General features: G+C 39.1%; 1 protein-coding gene across 16 annotated transcripts in view; it reads right to left on the bottom strand.

Annotated features, from left to right (window-relative positions):
- Nucleotides 1-21,861, bottom strand: part of MIPOL1 (mirror-image polydactyly 1) — a 210,207-nt gene that overhangs the window by 10,126 nt on the left and 178,220 nt on the right. For 14 of the 16 annotated variants that reach the window (XR_012043002.1, XM_072864529.1, XM_072864523.1 and 11 more), the window contains one exon: nt 1,756-7,458. Coding sequence is in view for 13 of the 16 variants with exons in the window: in XM_072864529.1 (XP_072720630.1) it covers nt 7,392-7,458 (67 nt within the window). In the remaining 3 variants the exon portion in view is untranslated. Of the gene's footprint in view, nt 1-1,755; nt 7,459-21,861 lie in introns of those variants that run through there. The other 2 variants (XR_012043000.1, XR_012043001.1) reach the window with 2 other exon arrangements.

Raw genomic sequence — 21,861 nt, 5'->3', positions numbered from 1 at the left:
TCACATTCCAAATCTTTATCTATTCGTGCATCTCCCTCTCTTGCTTAACTCTACCGGTAATGTTTAGTAACCATCATCTGTAATATTGATGTTCTCCATGCATTGATAGAATGTCAGGGGTGAGAGAGAAAATTTTCCCTATATAAAGTGGAAAAAAAAAAGCTGATAATTTTATATAGCATGTTAAAGCACCAAAGGGGTGATATTAGTGCTATGAGCATGTGTTGATGGAGATTTCCTACTGTTTGTTATTTTATTCCTAGTCTAGTATACTTTCACAGAGGCTGCATCTGAGTTGAGTATGTTCTCTGAATAAGCTAAATATCCAAGTGAAGAAATTAATTAATTTTTTGAAAAGCTGATTCTTACTTACAGATAGTTGAAATCTTGCTTCTAAGCAAAATTTCAACTTCTAAGCTGATACCTATAAGTTGATATCTATATCAACTTAGACACCAGTAACCTCATTTCTCATAGACTGATTTTTTGAAAACAGTTTACCTCTGATCACAAAACTTGTGAAAGAGTGGCACTACATCAGTGGAAGTCAAATACTAATGGACAAAATCCTGAGGCTTTAGACCATGAATTACAGTAGTACCAAAATAGTTTTTAATTTTTGCATCTTAATCTTTTGATTTTCTTTTTTTGCTTTTATAAGTTTGGCTCCGGAATTAGTTTTGCTAATAGTTAGTTCATGAACAAATATACCATTGTTTCCATCCTTTGAATTCTTTGGGAAACCATTAAATTTTTCAATTTTATGTGAAATACAGTGTGCATATTCATGTGTGAGTGTTAATAATCGTAAATTCATGTAAGGTATTCTGCAAGGTTTATCATAACCTTGCTTGAGCACAGCCTCTGGGAAGCAGTTGTGACCTGTTCTACCAGGTATATTGCTGTTTTACCATATGACAATGGATCTGCTTCTATCATGTTCCGAAGCCATTCAAATAACGATGAACTTCTGTGATTGTGACACTGTTTGGACCTTTGGCCCAAGGTAACCATGGAGGAAACATGCCAAACTCCTCCTGATGACAGCTTCTCAGAAAGGAGTGTGACCCTTTGCAGCTGGCGGCTGGCTGGGCAACACACCAAAGCACGTGCACTATTGTAACGGCGTGCTCCGGGACTTGTTGAATGGGGGTTCTTGCAGGCTTTAAACAAAATATGGTGGTTTCAAATATACATTCTCAACTCTTTAAGTTTCAGTACAAGTTTTAGGTTAAAACTTATGAGAAAATAAAAGGTGTTTGGTTTTTTTAAAATAAAAAATTAGACTAAACATGGCCCCTGCCCCACCCCCCCTTCTGCCAAGGGAAGGAAAAGAAAACCAACGCCAGGTGAAAGACAGCTTTTCCTTTTCCTTGAACTATTCTATTTTATCAGTTCAGTACACCTTTTCAACCTGTTTTCTTTATTGCCTGGCCCTGCACTCACCATCAGGGTTAGTACTTACTCATCACAGTACATAGTATGACTAATAAGAGTAAAGCACTGCTGTATTTGGCCACTATTCCTGTATTTGATTAATTTTACAACCAGGTCTTGGCTACCAACATTAAGCCCTAAATTCTGAAAACACGTCTGGTGTTGCATTTCTGATGTTTAGTTGAATAAAGTTACCAGGTAAATGTTACCTTAAAATTGATTAAGTTAATGGCAATATTTTACCATTAACACCCCCCCCAAAAAAAAAACCCACAGAACCCCAAAACCCAACAACTCCTTTTGCAAAGACTATTTTAATAAAGGGATTAAAAATACAAAAGAGAGAGAGACAGGTAACCCGAGATGCAATTTTGGAATGCAAACTTTTAGTTCAAATGTGCAAGCTCAAACTTAACAAATGTTTAAAATATTTGAGTTTTTCAAATGGTGCCAAAATAAACCATGTCTTTTCTAAAGACTACATATTTAGCTAGGCACTGGCAATGTAAATCTTTCAACCATTTCAAGTATTTGTTTAAAAGCCTCCCAGAACACGTGTGCTTCCAACAAAACTGAAGAATGAAATGTTTAGACCACTGAAGCTCAACAGCTGACTTATAATCAACCTAATATGAGAACACCACTTTGGTTTTTTGGACTTGTGAATACTTTTTATTTACCAATGCATGAGAAGAACAAACAGAGAAAGTCCAGTTCTGCAGACCTGATGTGAAATGGTACAGCGATAAGAGTCAGTACATGTAACGCTGCCATCATAGCAAGCACAGTATCAGAGAACCTGCCGGTCAGTGATTTCATGTGCCTCACGGTTTATTCTTGCACGGGAGGAAAATCTTCTGGGGTACAAATTAAAAAGAAAAAAACCCAACAAACCTAACAGCCTTCATCTGGAATTATTCTAAATGAAGAAAATAAAGGCACAGATAAATCCTGACATTTAGATAGCAAGTTCATCTGTGTACGTGGATTAAAGATGTTACAAATCTTGATCACCTGATAAGAATAATTAGAAAGCCATTTAATCTGAAAATTAAGGTATCTTGTAAAACGTCCTGTGATTTGGAATAAATAAAAAATAAATGCGCCTGTGACAACATATTGACATTACTAAACTATTTCAATATGATGGCTTATTTATAAAAGCAGTTTTAATATTCCCCTACATTAATGATTAACTACTGACTCTTACTTTCTTGTGAATATATTTAAAGAGGAATCAAACCAACTTCATCTACAGGATTCCACTAACACGTCTGAGGTGGCTCTGAACTTTTCAAATATCAGCAGTTTTTCCAACACTAGTACAGAAAACCGTGCTACCAATTTTGGGCTGTGGGCTGAATGAAAAAACAATACTAAATGACTAAAGGTCCACAGTTCTATTCTGTTAAAGTTGATTTGTCACAATATTGTTAATTAGTGAGGGCTTAGGGAAGGCTTACTATGAATATAATTACAGTGCTGAAAAGCATTAATAACACTCTTATCCCGAGCCAACACGATGCTATTTACATATTTTACCCTGGCATATACCAGAAATGGCTCCCAATGCGTAATGTGCTGCAGGATCATCAAGAGAAACACACAAAATCTCACAGGGGAAGGACATTTCTGAGTATCTCGGTGCTCTTCAGGACAGCAGGAACACTAATTTGACCAGTAATTACAACCGTCACCATAAGCATTGCCTATGGTGAGCCACCTTTCATCATGAACTGCTGTTCCATCGGGAGGCAAATGAATTGCTACTCCTGGTACATAATCTGATGCAATCTCATCCTTCTCTCATAAATTAGGACAGAAGTGACAATTGCATTTGTCTGCGGTATAGGACAGGCTTCTTTTCACCTTCAGAGCTCTGCGTGGACATCAATCAGTTCTCAATGAATAAACTATATGATAAAAGCCAATTAACCCTTGTTATCATTATCTCCTGTTTCTACACGCCAGACCAGAATTCCTGCCCTCGTTACACTGAAAGGCAAAACTCAGACTGGGTTCAATGGGGCCAGAAATTCACCCAAGGGCACTAAAGGCTGGGCCTGCATTAGTGGACCTGTGTGACTTTTGCTGTTCTCTTCAGCTGGTGAAGAAGCGAAAGTGTTTTGACGTTAGCCACACAGATGCTTTTGCAAACTCCCCTGAGGAGCCTAGGCACCCCTTCAGGGGCTGCATACCTTTTATGACTGTCACTAAGGGATTTGCCAAAGACCACACACCAGGTTGTTAGCAAGGAAGAGTGAGAACCCAACTGTTTCCAAATCTTCACCTCTCAGCACAGTAAATTTCCCAAGGTCCTTTTCAAAGAAGACAAACATTTCTTCTGATTTTAAAAATCAACACCTAACTTAACTATGATTCAAAGTCATTTATCTACTGGATGATAAAAATCCCTAACTAAAAAGCTCACCGAATTTCAGGCTACTTGGTACAAGGCATAAGACAGAGTCAGGAAATATTTTTTCACTTAGGTACAATGTATCAAAAGGGAAATTATGAAACAAAATTATCACCCAATTTTACCAAACTGAGTATTACCCACAACCAGATGTATCTGACATTAAGCCTGTTAGACTGCTTTTGCCTGGCCGATCCTACTTTCCTAAACAAAGCCAGCTGACACAAGAGGATGGAGGTCAAACAGTCTTGCTGTATGAAGCCTGCACTCACAAGATTATTCGCTCAGAGGCAGAAAGACTTGGGGCAAGGTAAGGACTTCTTGATACTCCTAGGGGAAGAAGGAACTTAGCACGTTCATGCGTGGAAAACAAGCCCTGATTTAGTAAACTTGCATTTCCAAAGTAGCAAACAAGCTTCCTCATCAAAGCTGCCAAGGAGTAAGAGGAAAGATCTTTACATGAATAAATAAGTAGGTAAAAGTCAGATTACAACAATGAGTAAGAATAAATGTATCATTTTTGCAGTGAAGGAAAGTTACCTTATTCTCCTACAGGCATCTTTGCCCCAAAGCCCATGTTGTTCAACTTAACTAAGAAATCACCTTGAAAATGGGGTTAATTTGGAGATGGTGATATTTCATATCACCATATTCAGCATGGAGATGCTGATGATACTATGTTTCTGTGAGTAGTAAAGATGAGCTGTGAGAAGAGATGGAATAGGAGCTCATGGTCACCAGGGAATGCACGTTAAATCAGCAGATGACATTCAGTACCCATAAATGCAAAGTTACGCATTCAGAAAACAGTTCTGTCTCCATACAACCTATGATGAACTGTGAGCTGAATATTATAACTGAGGAATGAGATCTAGAGTGGTTGTTATTATTACAGAAATATTAATTCCAAGAAATAATCTGTCATAAAGCAAATCCAATGCAAAAAATGATTATAAATAGCATAGAGAATAAAACAGACAACATCATTATGACAACTGTTAAAGTCACAACTTGTCTGTATCTTGAATACCAGGCACAAATCTGGTTGTATCTCAATAAAAACACTGCAGAACTGGAGAAGAAATAGATTAGCATGACAAGGCCAATTAAAAACATGAGACAGCTTCGTTACAAGAGACTAGGGGTTCTCTCTGGAAAAGAGATGGTGGGGGAAGGATGCCAAATACGTAAAATCACAAGGGATATGGAAACAATACGAACAGGGAATGGTTGTTCACTGTTTCTCTAATACAAAAACTAGGTGATAGCAAATGAATAGAGTTGGTTCATTAGAAAGAAAAGGAAATAAGTCTTCACTCAATGCATCACTAACTGCCTAAGTCCTCGTGACAGGAACAAGTAGACACTAAAAGTTTAAATGGATTCAGAAACAGGTCATGAAAAAATGCTGCTAAATACGAAGACACTACCTCTGGCTCAGAAAGCTCCTAAACAACAAATTTCTGGGAGACCGTTTGGAAGAAAGGTCACTAGTGCTGGCCTGACTTTATATCCTTTCCTAGGCATCTTCTTCTGGTTACTGCCAAAGGTAGTCTTTGGGCTAGTTGGACCTTTGGTCTAGCACAGTACGGTAGTCCTTACATTTTAATCTTTATTCCTTCCTCACCACTTCCTTAAAGCAGAAATGGTTCAACAGCACTGACAACTCAGGAGATCTTGTCTTTCACTTAGTGCGCTAAAGCTCAATGAGGACAGTAGGAAAAAGACCAGTTGAGTCACCCAAGCGCTGGACAGCAGCACACGAGAGATGGTGAAGGGGCTGGGAGCTGGGGGGTGACAGTCCTCTGGTCTGGAAGCATTAAACTTTCTTCCCATTGAATAAGTGCGGGGGAGAGACTCCAGACTCACTGGCTATCTTAGGATTGACCAAAGGTCAAAAAGGAGCACTTCAGAAGTTTCTAGAAGTGAGTTGGGTAAATTTGGCTTGGAGGAATGCTACTCATCTCCCTGCAAGGGGTTAGGTCTGGTCGACTGAAACTAGGAGGAGCTTAGGTCTGCAGATGATGAAGGTTTAACATGGAAGTGCTTGAAAGGAAAAACAGGCATTGAAATGTCTCCCCCTATCCAAAATTAAAATCTCATTTTCTTCAGCTAGACTACCCTATCATGACATCTGTACAAGCAAACATTAAGAGGGAAGACAGCATAACATTAAACACAAAGCAGAGTAGGCAAGTGGAAGCCTTAGGAGCTATATCCACCCTGCCTGAGCTGGCTGGTCCTGGGAGTAGCTTAAAGCCCACTGTGCTCCTGAGATTCATTACTGAATTTGGGCTGCCTAAAGATTACAGCTGCCTTCTTGAGCAGGTTTATACGAGCGCTGACCTGACCCTTCTGCTCACCTTTGGTCATGTGACAAAGATGTACCGAATACAGGGAGATATCTGGGTCACAAATATAACTCTAGGTCTGACTCTCCTGTATCTGTAATATCTATAATGTCTGTGTATCCCAAATTTTCCTCCTCACCTCTCAATTTCTCCCCTCCCTGTACGATTCTATCCTTCAGCCTTTGCGTTCAGTCCCAGGGCACTTCAGGAGTACACAAAGCAGAGGGTTGGCAGTCTGGCCTCAAACCCAACCTGGATGGCACTCCTGCACTGCAGAGCAATCAGCGGTCTAGAAGAAGCAGGCAAAAAGTCTTGTAGGAAAGGGGTGAGTGACCCACCTTACACTTAAAAGGCAAATTTTGACTCTACAAGGTGGTTTTTTGTTATTTGAAAGATTTTCCCTCATAGGAAAGGACAGAGGAGTGACTAAAAAAACACAGAAAACCTTCCCCACTGTCTGAGATACTGTACAACGTCACAAGGTTTTCACGTTGCAATTTATGAAGCTGTACCTCCAGTGAAACCTAACTGTACACTTCTTTTTAATGTATGCTGAAAATGCCATGTACTAGCAGTAGCTATTCAATCGTTGTATAAAGCTGTACATGTATCCTTCCCTTAGATGTAGCCACAGTCATTAGCTGCAATTCAATGGGCTATGAGTAAGGAGGAAAAAATCTCCAATATACTAGCCAGAGATATTTCTTGAATGTTAACCTCCTTTACCAATTAATACATTTAACATACAAATACTGGACTGTTTGCAGTCTCACAAATAACATAAGGGATTTAAATTTTGAAACTGCTTTCCAGGATTTTGCACCTGAAGCCTACACTATTTGAAAACACGATCAAGCTGTGCCTTGCAGTAGACTATAGTCTAGTAACACCGAGAGGACAGACTGTTAAAATAAGCATCTACATCATTTTTCACAGTACACAGTGCCACAATGCATCTGCTTAAAAACAAATATATGTTTGCAGTGAAAAATTTCAACAAATCATAGAACTCAGCAGCAAAGTAGTTAAACATTTATGATTTGATTTTATCTCAGCTTGGAATGTCGCTGGAGTGTCCCACTTCTAACAACTGTTTGCTAAGTTAAGGCTTTAGTGTTTACACAGTGCTGAATGAAGCAGCCTGGTCACCAGATGTGAATGCTTCCTTAGACTAGAGCTTTCAATCAGATCACGGTCCTAATGGTCCCTGCTCCAACCTTCTTCCTCAGGACGTCCACCAGTCTTTCCAACCTGAGAGGGGGCAGGGGAGAGGGAGAGGAGAGAAAAAAAAGGAAGCTAACGTTAGGAATGTTCTGGCTGAAAGAGACAGTGTTTGCACTGAACCAAGCTGTCCTGGTGGTGGTCATGCTCAGAAACAAAGCACTACTGTAAAAGACAGACATTAAGGGAAAATGCAGACAACTTACGGAAAACTTTTTAACCTACAACCCAACCCATTTGCAGTCAGTGATATATATCAACTCACTTTTCTTTTGTAGTACATGTAGTATCTGAAGTCCTGGTAAGGCATTAACACAAACCCCTATGCAGCAATCCTGTGGCACATATACACTTCGGGGTAAGCAGGACATTCAATTCTTGCACTTTTTAAAATATGAGTGGTTCATGGCTTGTGTTAAATGTAACACTTAGCTGTTGTTTCCCCTTAAAAAATACCCTGCCCGTTATCCAACAGATACTTTTATTGTCCAGTTTATAAATTTATGCCTAAAACCCCATGTGTTTTATGTCAAAAACTTTTTCAAAATACTCAACAAGACAAGTTTCTGAGGATGTGGACGATGATATTCTGAAGGTAGCCTGTATGATTATTATGTTGACACAACTACAGAAAAATTAACAGTCTAAATAAGTAGGACAGAGAGCCACCTACTCCTCTCTTAGTTTTAAGGCACAGGCTACAGGCATATCCAGCATCTCACTGGCTTAATCTGTTCTTTCCTTTTGTTAAAGTATGTAGGCAAATGCAAAGGGCTGAATTTGTTCAGCATTTTCCATTTGCACACATTTATCTTCAGCACTCCAGTAATCACACACTCAAGCTATTCCTTCAATTTATCCGTATTTTATTGAATCTTTCAATGAAAGCTCTCCCACAAATAAACTAACTATATAAAGGCAGACACTGTGTGTAGTAGAACACTTTTAGAGCCATGTCCAGCATATTATACACACAACTTCCATAATGGATAAAAAGAGTTGCGGGTTCAAATAGCTGTATTCACTGTTGCAAAGTTGACCATTTTTTCCTTACTGAAAAGACAGTTGGGTTTTTTTTTTAATATATTATACAACATGAGGAATGCAGATAGGAAATAAAAATAACACAGCTTTATCAAAACTGCAAAACTGATTTTATCTCATGGATGCATTAGTAATTTCAGTGCAGGAAAACTAGTTAACATGTCTTAGATTTATTGCCACAAGTCATGACTAACGCACATGGTACGTATTGAAACACTCTTGTTTTCCAGGAACCACCAAGCACCATGAAGCTACACCTTTCATTGTACTCACCACATGACTTAATTCCTGAAACAAGATTAAGAATTCACCACCCTAACGTAATTATCAGACACCAGGAAATGTATGTGGAAAGTTCAGCTGCTTCTAGCTGTTGCACAGGGACTCTAAAGGAGTGAAAGCACAGGTGAAAAACTACTGCTTAGCTACTCCTCTCCCTTCAGTTTTCCATGTATCGCTTCTCCTTTTTAACCAACTAGTGCATTCTTCCTGTTTTTGTAACATACGTCTACTGCACTTCTTCATCTTTATGGAGGCAGCACCCAGACAGTCATAACTCAGTGCAGCCAGTCCATGAAGTATCAAGTCAGGGCTTTTGCAATTTTCTGTGTTCTGGGTTCTAAGGGTTTTAACTCAGTTACTGATAGGTCTCTTACTGAGAAGTTTCCCTCTTAAATCTGTTGTCAGTCCATGCGCAATTTCAGAAAGCAATGGCAGATCAGTCCTCATTTTTAACAGCGCGTATGTTCAGAAGCATTGCAGCTTTCTCAGCCACTCTAACTATCACTGGAGGTCTCTTTCTCTCTCACACTAGTACCCTCTGTAATGTGCTTCAGAGACATAAAGCACAGGAGGAACATTTCAAACTGTCTGGACAAACAGAAGGTTTGGGCTGCAAATTGTTTTCTGGGAGACAGCAGAAAAATAGTAAAATCTGAGATCATGGCTTATTTAAATCACTATTCAGTTAAAAAGAAATACTGCGTGGCGTATACAAGTGGGGGAAAAATGACTTCAATAGTTGAGGTTTCCTTTGGGGAGACGTAGGTTGGAGGTCACTGCTTCCATACTGTACTGCAATTGGGCTTAGATGTGCACCACTCTGTGACCAAGCAATGACACTGCACAGCACAGCAGACAAGTTAGCGAAGAGCTGCCCATGTTTGAAGAGAAATACCACTGGGATGAAAGTAGCTGTCTTCTGTTTAACCTTGAAACTGTCAGGCTTCATTGAAAATAATGAGGCTTAACAATCGTAGCTTCTGCTTTTCAAATGAATGATGACTGAAATCATCAAAATGAGGTATCCCGCACCAAACACAAACCGTGCAGGGCTTATTTGCCTTTTGTTTCAGTCATGTGTGGATTTGCAAATTTATTTATTCTTTATTAGAAGGAAGGAAAAAAAAAAAAGCAGCAGGGGATTAAGAAACCATACATTTGAAAGAGATTTAAACAATAACGTAAAAGAGAAACTGTAACAGCTATTTATAAGATAAAATAACAGAGGGCAAAATTCATCCCTACACAGACACAAGACCCAATATACCACTGAAATCCCACTTAAGCCTACAAAATAAAGCTATGGGCTGAATCAGTGGTTAATAACTCTTGATACAGGCCTCAGGGGGCTTTTCGGAACGATAATCCTGGACTCTTTGTTCACCAAGGGCCCAACTCTGCCATCCCGACTCACACTAAGCAACATTTTTCTTTGTGAGTAATAAAAGGCAGCTAACAAGGCCATTTGTGTCAATGAGGTACTACCTGCAAGGGGTGACGGTGGCAGAATCGCTCCTTGTCGATAAGGCTCTGTACCCAGCCCGGTCGGATGCTGCAGGCAGCTCCTTTTGGAGGCTGAGCATTTTAATCTGCGGTAGACTGAAGGAATAGTCTTATACCTCAAGATCAAGGGTAACTTACTTAAATATCTAAACAGATGAATGGGAGGTACTGGGAACTACCCTAAAAGTCTTTGCAGAGCTTTATTCAAAATACAGAAGGCACTGACCTGAAGAAAGCAACTTTTATTACTTTGTGCAATCATGATGTATCTGACAGTATAATCTCACCGTATTTTACTTAACCAAAAGCAATACTGACTGTGTTTGACCATATGCTAAGACACAGATTTAACAAATTACATGTCTTTTTGCTTGTGAAGGAAACAGTCCTCATAGTATAAATTAAATGCACAATATGACACTATCTTCTCTTGAGATGTAAGAAAGACACTCAGTGAATTTGCATTTCATGAATTGTCATTCAAGAAGGAAGTATTTCAGCTGGTGTTTTAGGACAGGCAGAATAATGATACGGTGGGCAACTCAGTTGCAGTGCTGGAGGTCCAAATTTGCAAGGACAGACAGACACATTTAGGAATGTTCAACAAAGCCTCTTATGGTCTCACTCCTCATTCTCACAGATTTCAATTTCTTGCTAAGAGATTTTGGGAAATCCCAGTAGGTGACCTTTGCTATTTCTTAGTACTTAAATAATTCTAGAAAATTTGTTCCTTAATAAATAAATTCTCTGAGCAAATGCCACTTCAGCATTCTCTACACAATTACTGTATGTATGCATGCAAAATGAGTACAAAATGGCATATAAAACACATGAACAAACTATGTGTTCAGATGGATAGGTAGAACTTTGGTTTTATTTATACTGACTTACACAAACCCAAAGTCAAAAAGTCCTGTGTTTTTTGGGATAGATAGAATTTGCATCCATGAAAAGCACAAAGATGAGAGCTAGAAATATTCTTTACCTACACTACCTACTTCTTTAATGCTCATCTCAGTGCTTCCATGAAATGGAAAAATAAAAAAACCCCACAAATTAGGAAAGGGACATCCGGTCCATCATTATTTTTAAGTTAGCAAAAGACGCATCACTGTGAAGAGTCTTGAATTGCAGTTGTTTAATTCTTCCTCAATACAAAGTTGGAATTAATCAGGTGAATCTGTGTTTTAATACAGAAATGAAAAGATTTCCTTGAGGAGCTTGCTGCTATGATATTACCAGTTTGAATATGTACTTTAAAAAGTGTTGCTAAGCTTTAAGAAAGTCCTCGTCTTCAAAGGAATGCTACCTAAACAAGAACATTGCTAGGTGTGTCTTCCCCAAGACAAATTCTCAACCATTCTCAACTCCTCTTCTAGTTATTTCAAATATGCATACATCTGACAAAATGCCTGTATGGAGTGTATGTTGTTATATGGAGTGTTCTTACGTAGCTCCTGAACTGTCTGACAATATGCTTTGATTTTTAGCAAAGCCTTACAGAGCTTTACTCCCTTGAGTATAAATCATTTTAGTTTTAGAATCAGTCTCCATAAAGCAGACTTAAAATCCTTACTGACAGAGAAGTTTGTTCTGGGAGCCCAGAAGCTGCATGTATAGTTGCAAAAATGTTATGTACTGGTCTCCCGTGCTGACTCTTATGTGCATTTTTGGCTTACTCTCCTCTTTCACATATCCTGCTGAAGAAGTCTAGCTCTAAACTGTAGCTTGGGATCAGTAAAAACTCTGCAACTGCGTAAATCCACATAGATCAGTACATCCTTCCACACTGCTCCATCTTTGGCCAAAGGAACTCACCCCAAAGGAGACGAGTGGCCTTTACCCACAAGTTCTGAATATGACAGAGTTATACATCACAAAGTGATCTTCCAGGGCATCATGCCCTAGAAACAGCCAAAATGGATACCCAACAGAAAGAAAACGGCATCCTTCAAGTAGCCTATGTCCTAATCTGCAAAGCAATATATAGACTAGCTGAAAACAATAGCTTCTACCTGCAGATGGAGGAGTTAAGTGATAAAAACAAAACCCTCCTGGATTTTGAAATGCTATATACCTAAACTATATAAACCTAAACTATAACCCTTGGTTATCTTTCCAGTAGATAAGATTAGGCTCAGGCTATGAAGATGGCCTTACTTGCGTGATTTCTGGCTTCTTGTGGAATGTGTTTTGCTAACACTAATTCCCTTTAGAAGCCAAGCGTTTGAAAATATATTAGGTAAATAAAATGCATTGGACAAAATGCATGCAGTTTAGCAGTAGAGCTCAGTGAATAGCTGACTGTTCGGTGAGTGGTCATACAAACAAATTCACTTAATTTCATCTCAGAATAAAAAAAATCCTTTCCTTTCCTTTTCCTCTCCTTCCCTTCAGTCTTCTTCTTGCATATATTTCATCACATTCTAAATGGAGTACTAATTTTCAGGCATTTTCTGTAAAAGTCAAGGAAACAAATGACACAGAGAAGAGAGGCTGCTGTGATACTTGTCTCACCCAGAAACTAGCCACTTGGATAGGATCATTTACTCAAGATGCTGGAGGAAACTGGTTCAGCTCTGTTATCTGTATGGGGGAACTGGACTCCAGCTGCCTCCCTCTCAAGGGAGCAGCACTGCGCTAACACCGGGTGCTGGGGTGGCTTGTTCTCAGTTTCAAATGTTGAGAATGCTCCGACTGAATAAAATGCGTAAATATTCACTGGATCAAAGCCTGGAATGTAAGGGTATGACCTTGCAGTGAGTGGCCTATCTACCACGCTACAGAGGCATCGCCCTCTTACCTCTGGGTGGTTCAGTGAATCTCTAGTTATGCTTATTCTTCAGTTTAGGTATTACTTTTGCCACCTCAAAAGCCTACCTTTTGAACAACAATAATTTTTGATCAACTCACTAAAAAACATTGCTGGTTGCATTTAACGGTCGTATACCAGTCTGTAACAATTCCTTCATAAATCACCATAGTGGTAAAGCCTAGATGTGGTTCAGATGCCCCAAGCTGCCTCGCTCTGCTTAACAGAGTTCCCTCTGCATCTTTTGGATCAGAGACTGGGCGTCTTTCTAAATGACTCACTGGAGTTCAGCAGTGGTTTTTAACCTGATGCAGGAACTACCGAGTAAAATTCGGTGCCCTGTGTTAGACAGGTGGCTGGACTGACCGGTATTAATGGTCCTTTTTGGTCTTAAAACACAAGTCTTAGAGACTGATTTAGCAGCATCAGTGAGCTCTAAACCGTGGTAGACCACAGTGTTGAATCTAATCACTCCAGGCACCGCTGCCAATTCCTGCCTGCCCAACGCTGTTTGTAATGTCACTCCAAAAAGTGTGTTCCATTAAACTTACAGGCCTTAAATCTGGCAGGGCAAACCATTCTGCCTCTGAAAAGCACTGTCACAAAACAAGCATTCCTATTAAATCCCTTTCAGCGTCTTCTCAACCCAAAAGAGTAATTCTGTATATGATTAAACTTAGAAGTAAATACAGCCAGTTGGGCTCCTGACAGCAGACATATTTCAAAATAAACCTGGCTTACACAGGCCTTGGCTAAAATATTAAGCCTTTATCTGTGGTCCACAATAACTAATCTTGTCAAATTGTTTGCTCTCTACCTTCTGTTTGGAAGATTATGAGCTAGCTCACCATTACTATTCACCTTGTGCCATCACCAGCAGCAGGAAAAGTGAGTGGTAAACACAGTTGGTCTATTTTGACAGCATTTCACCCTACTTTGCATTGATGTAGATTGCTACACAGTACAGGATAATACAGAATCAGGACTTTGCATCTGTGCTGGATTTAATGCCACCTTGTGAAAGGTATTGCTCCTTTGCTTTCAAATGCTTTCTCAGGACAGCACATACTGATTGCCTAAAATAAATGAGCTCATGAGAAAGAAAAATAAACCCTGAAACCACTATGCTATAACCTCATCTGTGGTTCAGTAAATTGAGATCTACAACATGCTTATCATTTAGACCAGACAGAGACTTCTACTATTGGACGGACCATTCATATCTGAGCATGTGACCAATATTAAAGAGTTAAAAAATTAACAGTAATTGAAATAGAGGATATATTGGCATATATCCAGGATATATGATGGCCAAATGATACTGATCAGATTATTTAATCAGATCACAGAATTTCACCTAATTACTCCAGCTTGAGTCTAACAGTTTATATGCAAATTTTATGCAGTTTACTACTTCTATTTGTGCAAGAAAAACCTTTTATATACCTCTTTCCATAAGCTTGAATTACTTTTAGCACTGACAGTTACTGTTTCCACTCATTTGTGGTCACAGCTAGTCTCTTTTTTAGGAGAAATCTTGACATCGAAGCCTACTCCAACTGTTTCCCACCTTCTTCTTGAGAGCAATATTACTTCAGAAAAGCAAATATTCTTTGCTTTGAATGCTCACAACATGGAGGGATGGTCAGAACTTTTATGTAAAGTGTTCAAAAGGCAGACATCAGGTCTATTTTGCATTATGTGTATTTTGCATGTGGCAAAACAGCATGCAGAGAAGTGAAATGACTTGCTGAAGCTCAACCAATCAAGAAAACTGAGAAGACCCACAAACTTTTTGTCATGTTTGATTTTATGTATCAGTAGTCTTGAGCTGAACTGGGTTCCTCATGTGCACAAAAACCCCCAAGCATAGGCATAAATACCCGCAGAATTAGAACCTAAAATTGCTGGATACAGAGCCCATCTCTCTCAGCTTCTCAATCCGTGCTCTGGACCATGTCCACTGGTAACAACTAGCCAGTTCTCTTATTCTATATCCAGCTGAGATGTATTTCAGGAGATGGAAAAAGGACCTAGAGGATTTTGTTTTGTTCTAAATCTCTCTTCGGGAATATTTTAAAGCAATGTCAAAAATTGATTATCTAAAACAAATATTATTTCAAACCTATCCAAAACAAACAGTTAGATAGGATTCCTCATGAAATGCAGGACCAGCAGACTGATATACATTTAAGGATCTGTAGAGAATGGGGTTACTAAGAGACTCTAAACTTGAAAGTATCAGTCTGAAACCACCACATTACACCTTTCTGCATGTTTCAAACAAGCCTTCCTTGTAAGGCAAGGTCTGAACCGCTCAGCTGCCTATTCCAAGCCAGTTCCACCCCTTTTGGGCATGTTCTGGTAAAGTCTTGTTTACAATGAGTTTGTAAAATCGCAAATACTGAGGTACTACTCAGGCTGTTTCCCAAGTACATCCCATCAAAGCACAACTTTGGCAGACTCCTCTTGATATCATAAACAATAAAGACAACATGAGCTTTTTTCTTGATTCCACAAATATTTTACAAAACCTGATGCAGACTTGCTGGCTCTAGACAGCTCCCACCCTCGAGACCAAGAGTAATCTGGAGCTTGTGGAGAGAAAATTCCTTCCTATAAACCATCATCAAGTCCCTCCACTTTACATTAAAAATAATTGTTTTTACATAGGTTTGATGTATTTCAACAGATTTGCCTTCCTGGCATAACTGATGGGATATCGCCCAAGCTGGAATAGCTTCTACAATATCACTGAGAGATCAAGTAACTAACAATGGAAATAGGTGTGGATGTAAGAGGAAAGCATTTAATTAAGTTCCCACTTGTGAAAAGTCCTTTATAAGGGGCTCAGACTGGTAGGTGAACTCCCCACCCTTCCGGTGTGATCCAGTGGTGCCCACAGACTTCTGGTTCCAGGGCGACTCACACTTAGTCATGCTTCTGAAAAGTTTTTCCAGAAAAAATAAGAGCAGTCTTCCCTCAGTAGTGGACTAACAAAAAGTCCATGGGTGAAACATCCTCTCCTCCTCTTAATGCTTGCAATATATTTTAGATAGATGTTATCACCATGAAGCTTGTCTATTATGGTGATATTGCGATGGGGTCCCCTATGCAGGGATAAAACCAGGAAAGATGCCTAACTCATTTACACACAAAAAATGGGCTTTTAAAATACCAGCTGAGACTTAGCATCACAGACCAAAGTGTCTTCTACACATGCACAGTGCTCCTTAAAATACTTCATAGGCTTTTTACTAAGTTATCAGCCATTTAAGGCCATTAAGGTAAAAACAAGCCTTCTCACTTCTAAGCTTCAATAACCTTTCTCTAGTAGCTGGCAGACAGACTGTCTCCAACTGTCTTCTGCACCATTCTAGCAAGACAATTCACAGGAGATTTTTTTTCACTGGCCTTCTGGGCCTATTTTGCTCCATGTTCCTGCCATCTGACTGGGAACGAGCTTCTCCTCCTGCTCCTGGGAGGCGACTGAATTCCTGAGCAAGGCGGGAGAGAAGCCGTGAAGCAGTGGACCTTCAGCTCATTTTGAGGACGGCTTTAATTATTGTGAACTCGTGAGCTTCCAGACTCAGGCCTTGGTGGCAATTCTGCCTGGTTGACATGAATGGGACTGATTGTAGGAGAAAAAACCTTTTAATCTCTGCTGATGAAAGCATACTAATTTGGCTTTACATCAAAATTCATGAAATTCTTCAAAAGTGTAGAGTAAAATATTGTCTCAGTGTTTAAAATTGGAGATCTGTGAAATGTCTTTTGTGTTGAGTTCACCACTTAGGATATCCCTTTTATCAGATGTAGATGTTAATCTGTTATATCCTTCAAATGATTTATATGATTATCTTATCAAATAAAAGATTGAGGTGATAGAGATGGATATATTATGAGGCACAGGATAAAGTGCTAAATATAGTAATTTTATTATACGCCTCTCCAATACCTGCAATGTCGTCCACTCAAAGGCTGAATTCTGCTACTTTCTATGGGCAAAAATTCCATAATCTGAAGCTGAAATGATAAAATTTGGTCCTAAAGATTTACACCTTCCAACAACCCAGTGTTTAGATCTATATCCTTATACCCACATTACATACAGCAAAAATGTAGAACGGAAAAGCCAAGCAACTTGCCAATAAAATAGTGGCAATGATGGGGTTAAAGCTGTTGTTAGCTCTCATACCTATAAACACAACTGATGCTGCCTTTCTACAAAATATTGTTAAAAAAAATCAAAAGCCTTACAGAAAAATCTGGTTATTAATTAATGACTCAGTATTAGATTAGAAATGTGAACTGTAATTTTTTCCTTGGAGAACTAGCCCCTGCTTCAGTAAAGGTACACTTAATTTTAAGCAGTGGAAAAATTTAAATGGTTTCAAGTTTGCTTAAAATTAAATACCTTGCTGGCCTAGTCAGTTATTTCTATTTGTTGCTGCAAAGAACTGTTCCAGCAATTCTCTAAAAGATACATAATTAAGAAGCTTCAGAAAGTCTGGGGTTTCTTGTTGAGCTTCTGCACATACATTTACAGTATTCAATCTTTTGCATACGTTAAGAAACAGTATGAGTATTAACAGAAAGAACCACAAATTTATTTTTATTCCTTCAGCCAAGCCACAAATAAATGACTCTTGCAAACAAACCAAACACTATTTAGTAACGGCAATGTAAATGCCATGGACTTATTTTATTTGGATATAAAATATTAAAGTAAATGATTATTTGCTGTGACGCTCGTTTTATCGTCTTGGAAAAAAAAGCAAGTCTGAGAAAAAGTTTTCTTGCTGTTCTTCAAGGAGCACTCAATCTGCTTTTCAAAGTTATTTAATAATTTGTCATAGAATGGTTAACTATAAGCTTACAAATACTGTGTCAGCATGCTTCTTCCTATTGGGCAAACAACTTCAAAATCTAATTTGTTTGTGTTATTGGTCTTACTAAATATTAGTCTTTGCAAGTCTGGTTTACACCATTGATGTTAACTATGCCAACATGCTGATTTTGTTCTGAAGTATTCCACAACAAGCTGATATTATACAATACAAGCCCAAGAGCTAGCCGATCCAGTTTACTGAGTATACTTAGTGTATTTTGCTACTGATAAATCAATAAAACCATGTTGTAATCTACAAACTTCCATCTCTGTGAAGCAGCTATAAGCAAACTGTAAATGAACACACAGGTCAAAAACTGGGATGCTGTGATTATGTTGACTCTGAAAACATTTGACTTTCATAGAATACATTTTAGTGTTTGAGAGAACGAAGTTTCAGCACTGCTTATATTTTTGTGAAAGGCTGAGATGATAAATATTCAAATGATGATAAATATTTGTGTTTATATTGTAACTACCCATACTTTAAGAAAACAATATCTGCACTGCAATCCACAATTTACAGAGGTTAAGTAAATGTAAATCATAGCTACACAAAGAAAATAAATACTTTGACTTAGACTGTATGCTCAGTTTTGCATTCTTCATCCATGTGCAACTCCCTGCAGTCAATGGATACCTCGAGTGTGCATGGAATGCAGGAAAGGCTTATCTGTCATTCCCTTTGGCTGGGATTTTTTGTCTTCATTCTGTGAAGTACACCACTGAATATAATCCTGGCATTGATCATAAACCCTCAGATGCTAAAGGCCTCACTATAATTTATGACGCCCAAAATATCCACAAGAATGATATCCCATAATCTGCTCTGGCAATATCACACATTGTAACTGTATGAGACTTTTGGTACCGATACCACAAACTGGGGCGTCTTCAAATGAAAACGAGACGTCAAAAGATATTACGAATCATTAGTACTACAAAGGGTCTCAGCTGCAGTAATTCTAAACATCACCAAATCTGTCTGTCAGGACTCTGGTATTGAGAATGGGATCTGCAGCCCCATGTGTGCTCTGCCCTGGTGCTTTCCTCCTTCAGACTGCACAGAGAGCATGGCAGCACCTTGGGATGGGGTTTGCAACAACTAGTTTAAGGGAGAAGGGTGCTCCTACACTAGCCAAATAGGGTTTTTTGTTCCTTTTTTTTAAATCTCGGGCCCTCAGCTTAAGTGTCTTGCTCCAAGCTGTCCAGAGGTCCTCAAACTGCTCTTCTCTAAAACTAACCTGAGGTCACTTGTTTCTTTTAAGGTGACAAAGGTAACAGCAGTGCTACCACTCCTCCTTTTTAAAACAAGTATAAAAAATTATACTGACTGCCATCTAGAGCATTCAGCCAAGCTAAGGAAAACTTGGTTTTAACCCACGTCTGCCACTTCTCAGGAGAGCTGTACACTCCAGGGCTGAAGAGTCTTCTCTACTTCTCTTTTCTCTTTCTGAAGCTATGAATTTCTACAGAAGAAACATCTGAAATGTTATTTGACCTGAAGATGTGATTCTGTGGGTGGTGATCGAGGGCGCTCACCTGGAAAATGGGAGATGGGTGTTCTGATACTGACTCTGTATTTATGTTCAACAGGCATTGGATAAAACTGAGAAAAAGCCCTAAAGGAAAGTGTCAGAACCAGGTCTCGCTTCTCAGAGGTGAGTAGCCTACGCACTGCGCTCTGATCCGAGAAGCCTGTGTTATTTTCTGCTCTGTGGTACTACTTCAAGGCAAGGAATAGAGAGCATCCAAGACCAAACCTGAGTGGCTGAAACATCCCCCGAGATAGAGGATATTTGAACCAGGATCTCCTCAGATGGAGGAGGAAACTCAGTTCCATTCTGTCACACCCTGGAGGAGTATCCCTGCTCCCAAACAACCACTTGGAAAAGTGGGGCGGGGGGGCACAGATGCCAAGGAAGCTTTTGAAAGAAAATGCCTGAGGTCACGCTGCTCTGTGCGGATCTCGGTGCAACCAGCGTGCATCACTCTGGTTCAGCACGTGCTTCTCCATTTGGGTCTCCAAGGAATCCAGGCAGAAAAGACAAAAAGTCAATTGTATTTTTTCAGTCAGGAGTTTTCTGCTTATGCTAACCCAAGTCGACTCTTCTTTGGGCCAGGACGTTATCAGTATTAGTGGCACTAAGTTATCAGGCACTTCCTCCATCACAGCCTGCAAATTTTACCTGGACTGTAACATGGAGTACGCAATTCAAATATTGGTAAGTGAAGTGTCATCCAATATATTATCTAATATAATCCAACGCGGAAAATACATTTCATTACAGCTTTGCAAAAGTGATATATTTCCTTTTGGACAGCATGAATAATAAGTTAGCCTTACCAAGGGAAACAAGATCTGCTTAGTGATACAGAAACACGGTATACCTACAACAGTCCAGAGAATATGCCACTAGTGACTGAATTTGTTCAACTCACCTTAGATTTGAATACTAGTTCAATATTTTATTTCCTCCAGACCCAGAAAACTGATTTCACTCTATATGTTGAATTTCTCTGAGGCTGCACATAACCTCACTGGCTTACTCAATTCTTTTATTACAACAAACAGGTATCTCTACAAGACTTTTTAATTCATCATTTCACCATGCATATTAGTGCAGTCTGAGGGGAATTTTTCTGAGAGGAGTCACTGGCGTTAGCACAGAATTCCAAGTATTTAAATAAATTCTGACCCTACCATGTACTGCTTTCAGTTAGATCACACATGACTTTCTTCACACATTTTAATCAGTCTTAATTCCTCACTAAATTCCTAAAGCAGGCTACTTCCAAGCCTATTGCCCCTAAATCCAATAAATTCACACTGTCTGTTATTGCTACCCTAGTTAATGGTAATGTTTTCATATATGATATGATGTGACTGTTACTAGATTTTGTGTTTTAGACTTTCTCATGTTCCTATTCATGTCTTGCATGCCAAAGAAACTTTGCATCAGCTCTGCTGCACTCTGCAGAATTCTTCAGGGTATGTGGTAGTTTTGCGTGTCTGGGAATCTTCCATCTGGCTAGTGTGGGTTTCCTAAACACCATAAAACCCTGCCTGTGGAGATCGTGTATCTCTTATGGGCCCCATGGAGCTTATAATCTGCTTTTAATCATTGCACGAGGCAGCCAACACATCAGTCCTCATCAAGCCGTTTTTTCCATGTTGAATCTCCTTTAATAACTTTTGATCCAGTTCTGAAAGTCCAGAACTATTGCTAATTTTCATTGGTATCTTAGGCTGCTACAAGAGTTGTCGTCTTCAGCTCCCCATTTCCTTCCGTATAAACTCTCATGACCATTGACTTCTGTGGCTTGCTATAGCAAGTAAAAGATTCTTAGCACTTTGCCCTCACTTGCTCGTCTTTTGAATGTACCCACCAGCATCTGTTTCTCAGTAAACTACAGGTCATATCCTTAACTGGGACAAATGAATGCAACTCAGTGCGACAGAGCTAAGCCAATTTGCTGTAACTAAGAAACTAGCTCTACATCTACATTCTTCAACAAGTCACCAGAACTTACTTTACATTTCAAAATGCCAGCACCAATTAAATTATTCCCTATATGATATTAAAAGATTACCAACTATTCAATCCCAGCAGAACTTCACAGCAGCAGGCAGCACGGTGGTTTTCATTAAAAGCAAAATCACTTTTGACATCTGCTAAATTATTTACTGACACAAATCGGTGAAACTATTAATATCTATGAAGCCGTACTCCTAGCTTCCAGTAGTTAATGTGTTGATCTGACATTCACCAGAATGCAGTTTTGTAAGTAAAAAAAATCCAGTCTAGTTTTAATAGGGAAGTCTGAACATCTAAATGTAACATCTTAATAAAGTAAGATATTAAATTGTATTTATTGTTTTGAAATATAAAAATTAAAG

Source organism: Ciconia boyciana, chromosome 6 (assembly GCF_034638445.1).
Source record: "Ciconia boyciana chromosome 6, ASM3463844v1, whole genome shotgun sequence".
In the NCBI taxonomy this organism is placed as follows: Eukaryota; Metazoa; Chordata; class Aves; order Ciconiiformes; family Ciconiidae; genus Ciconia; species Ciconia boyciana.
The sequence above is the reverse complement of the archived record's forward strand: the minus strand, read 5'-3'. Positions and strand labels throughout refer to the sequence as shown.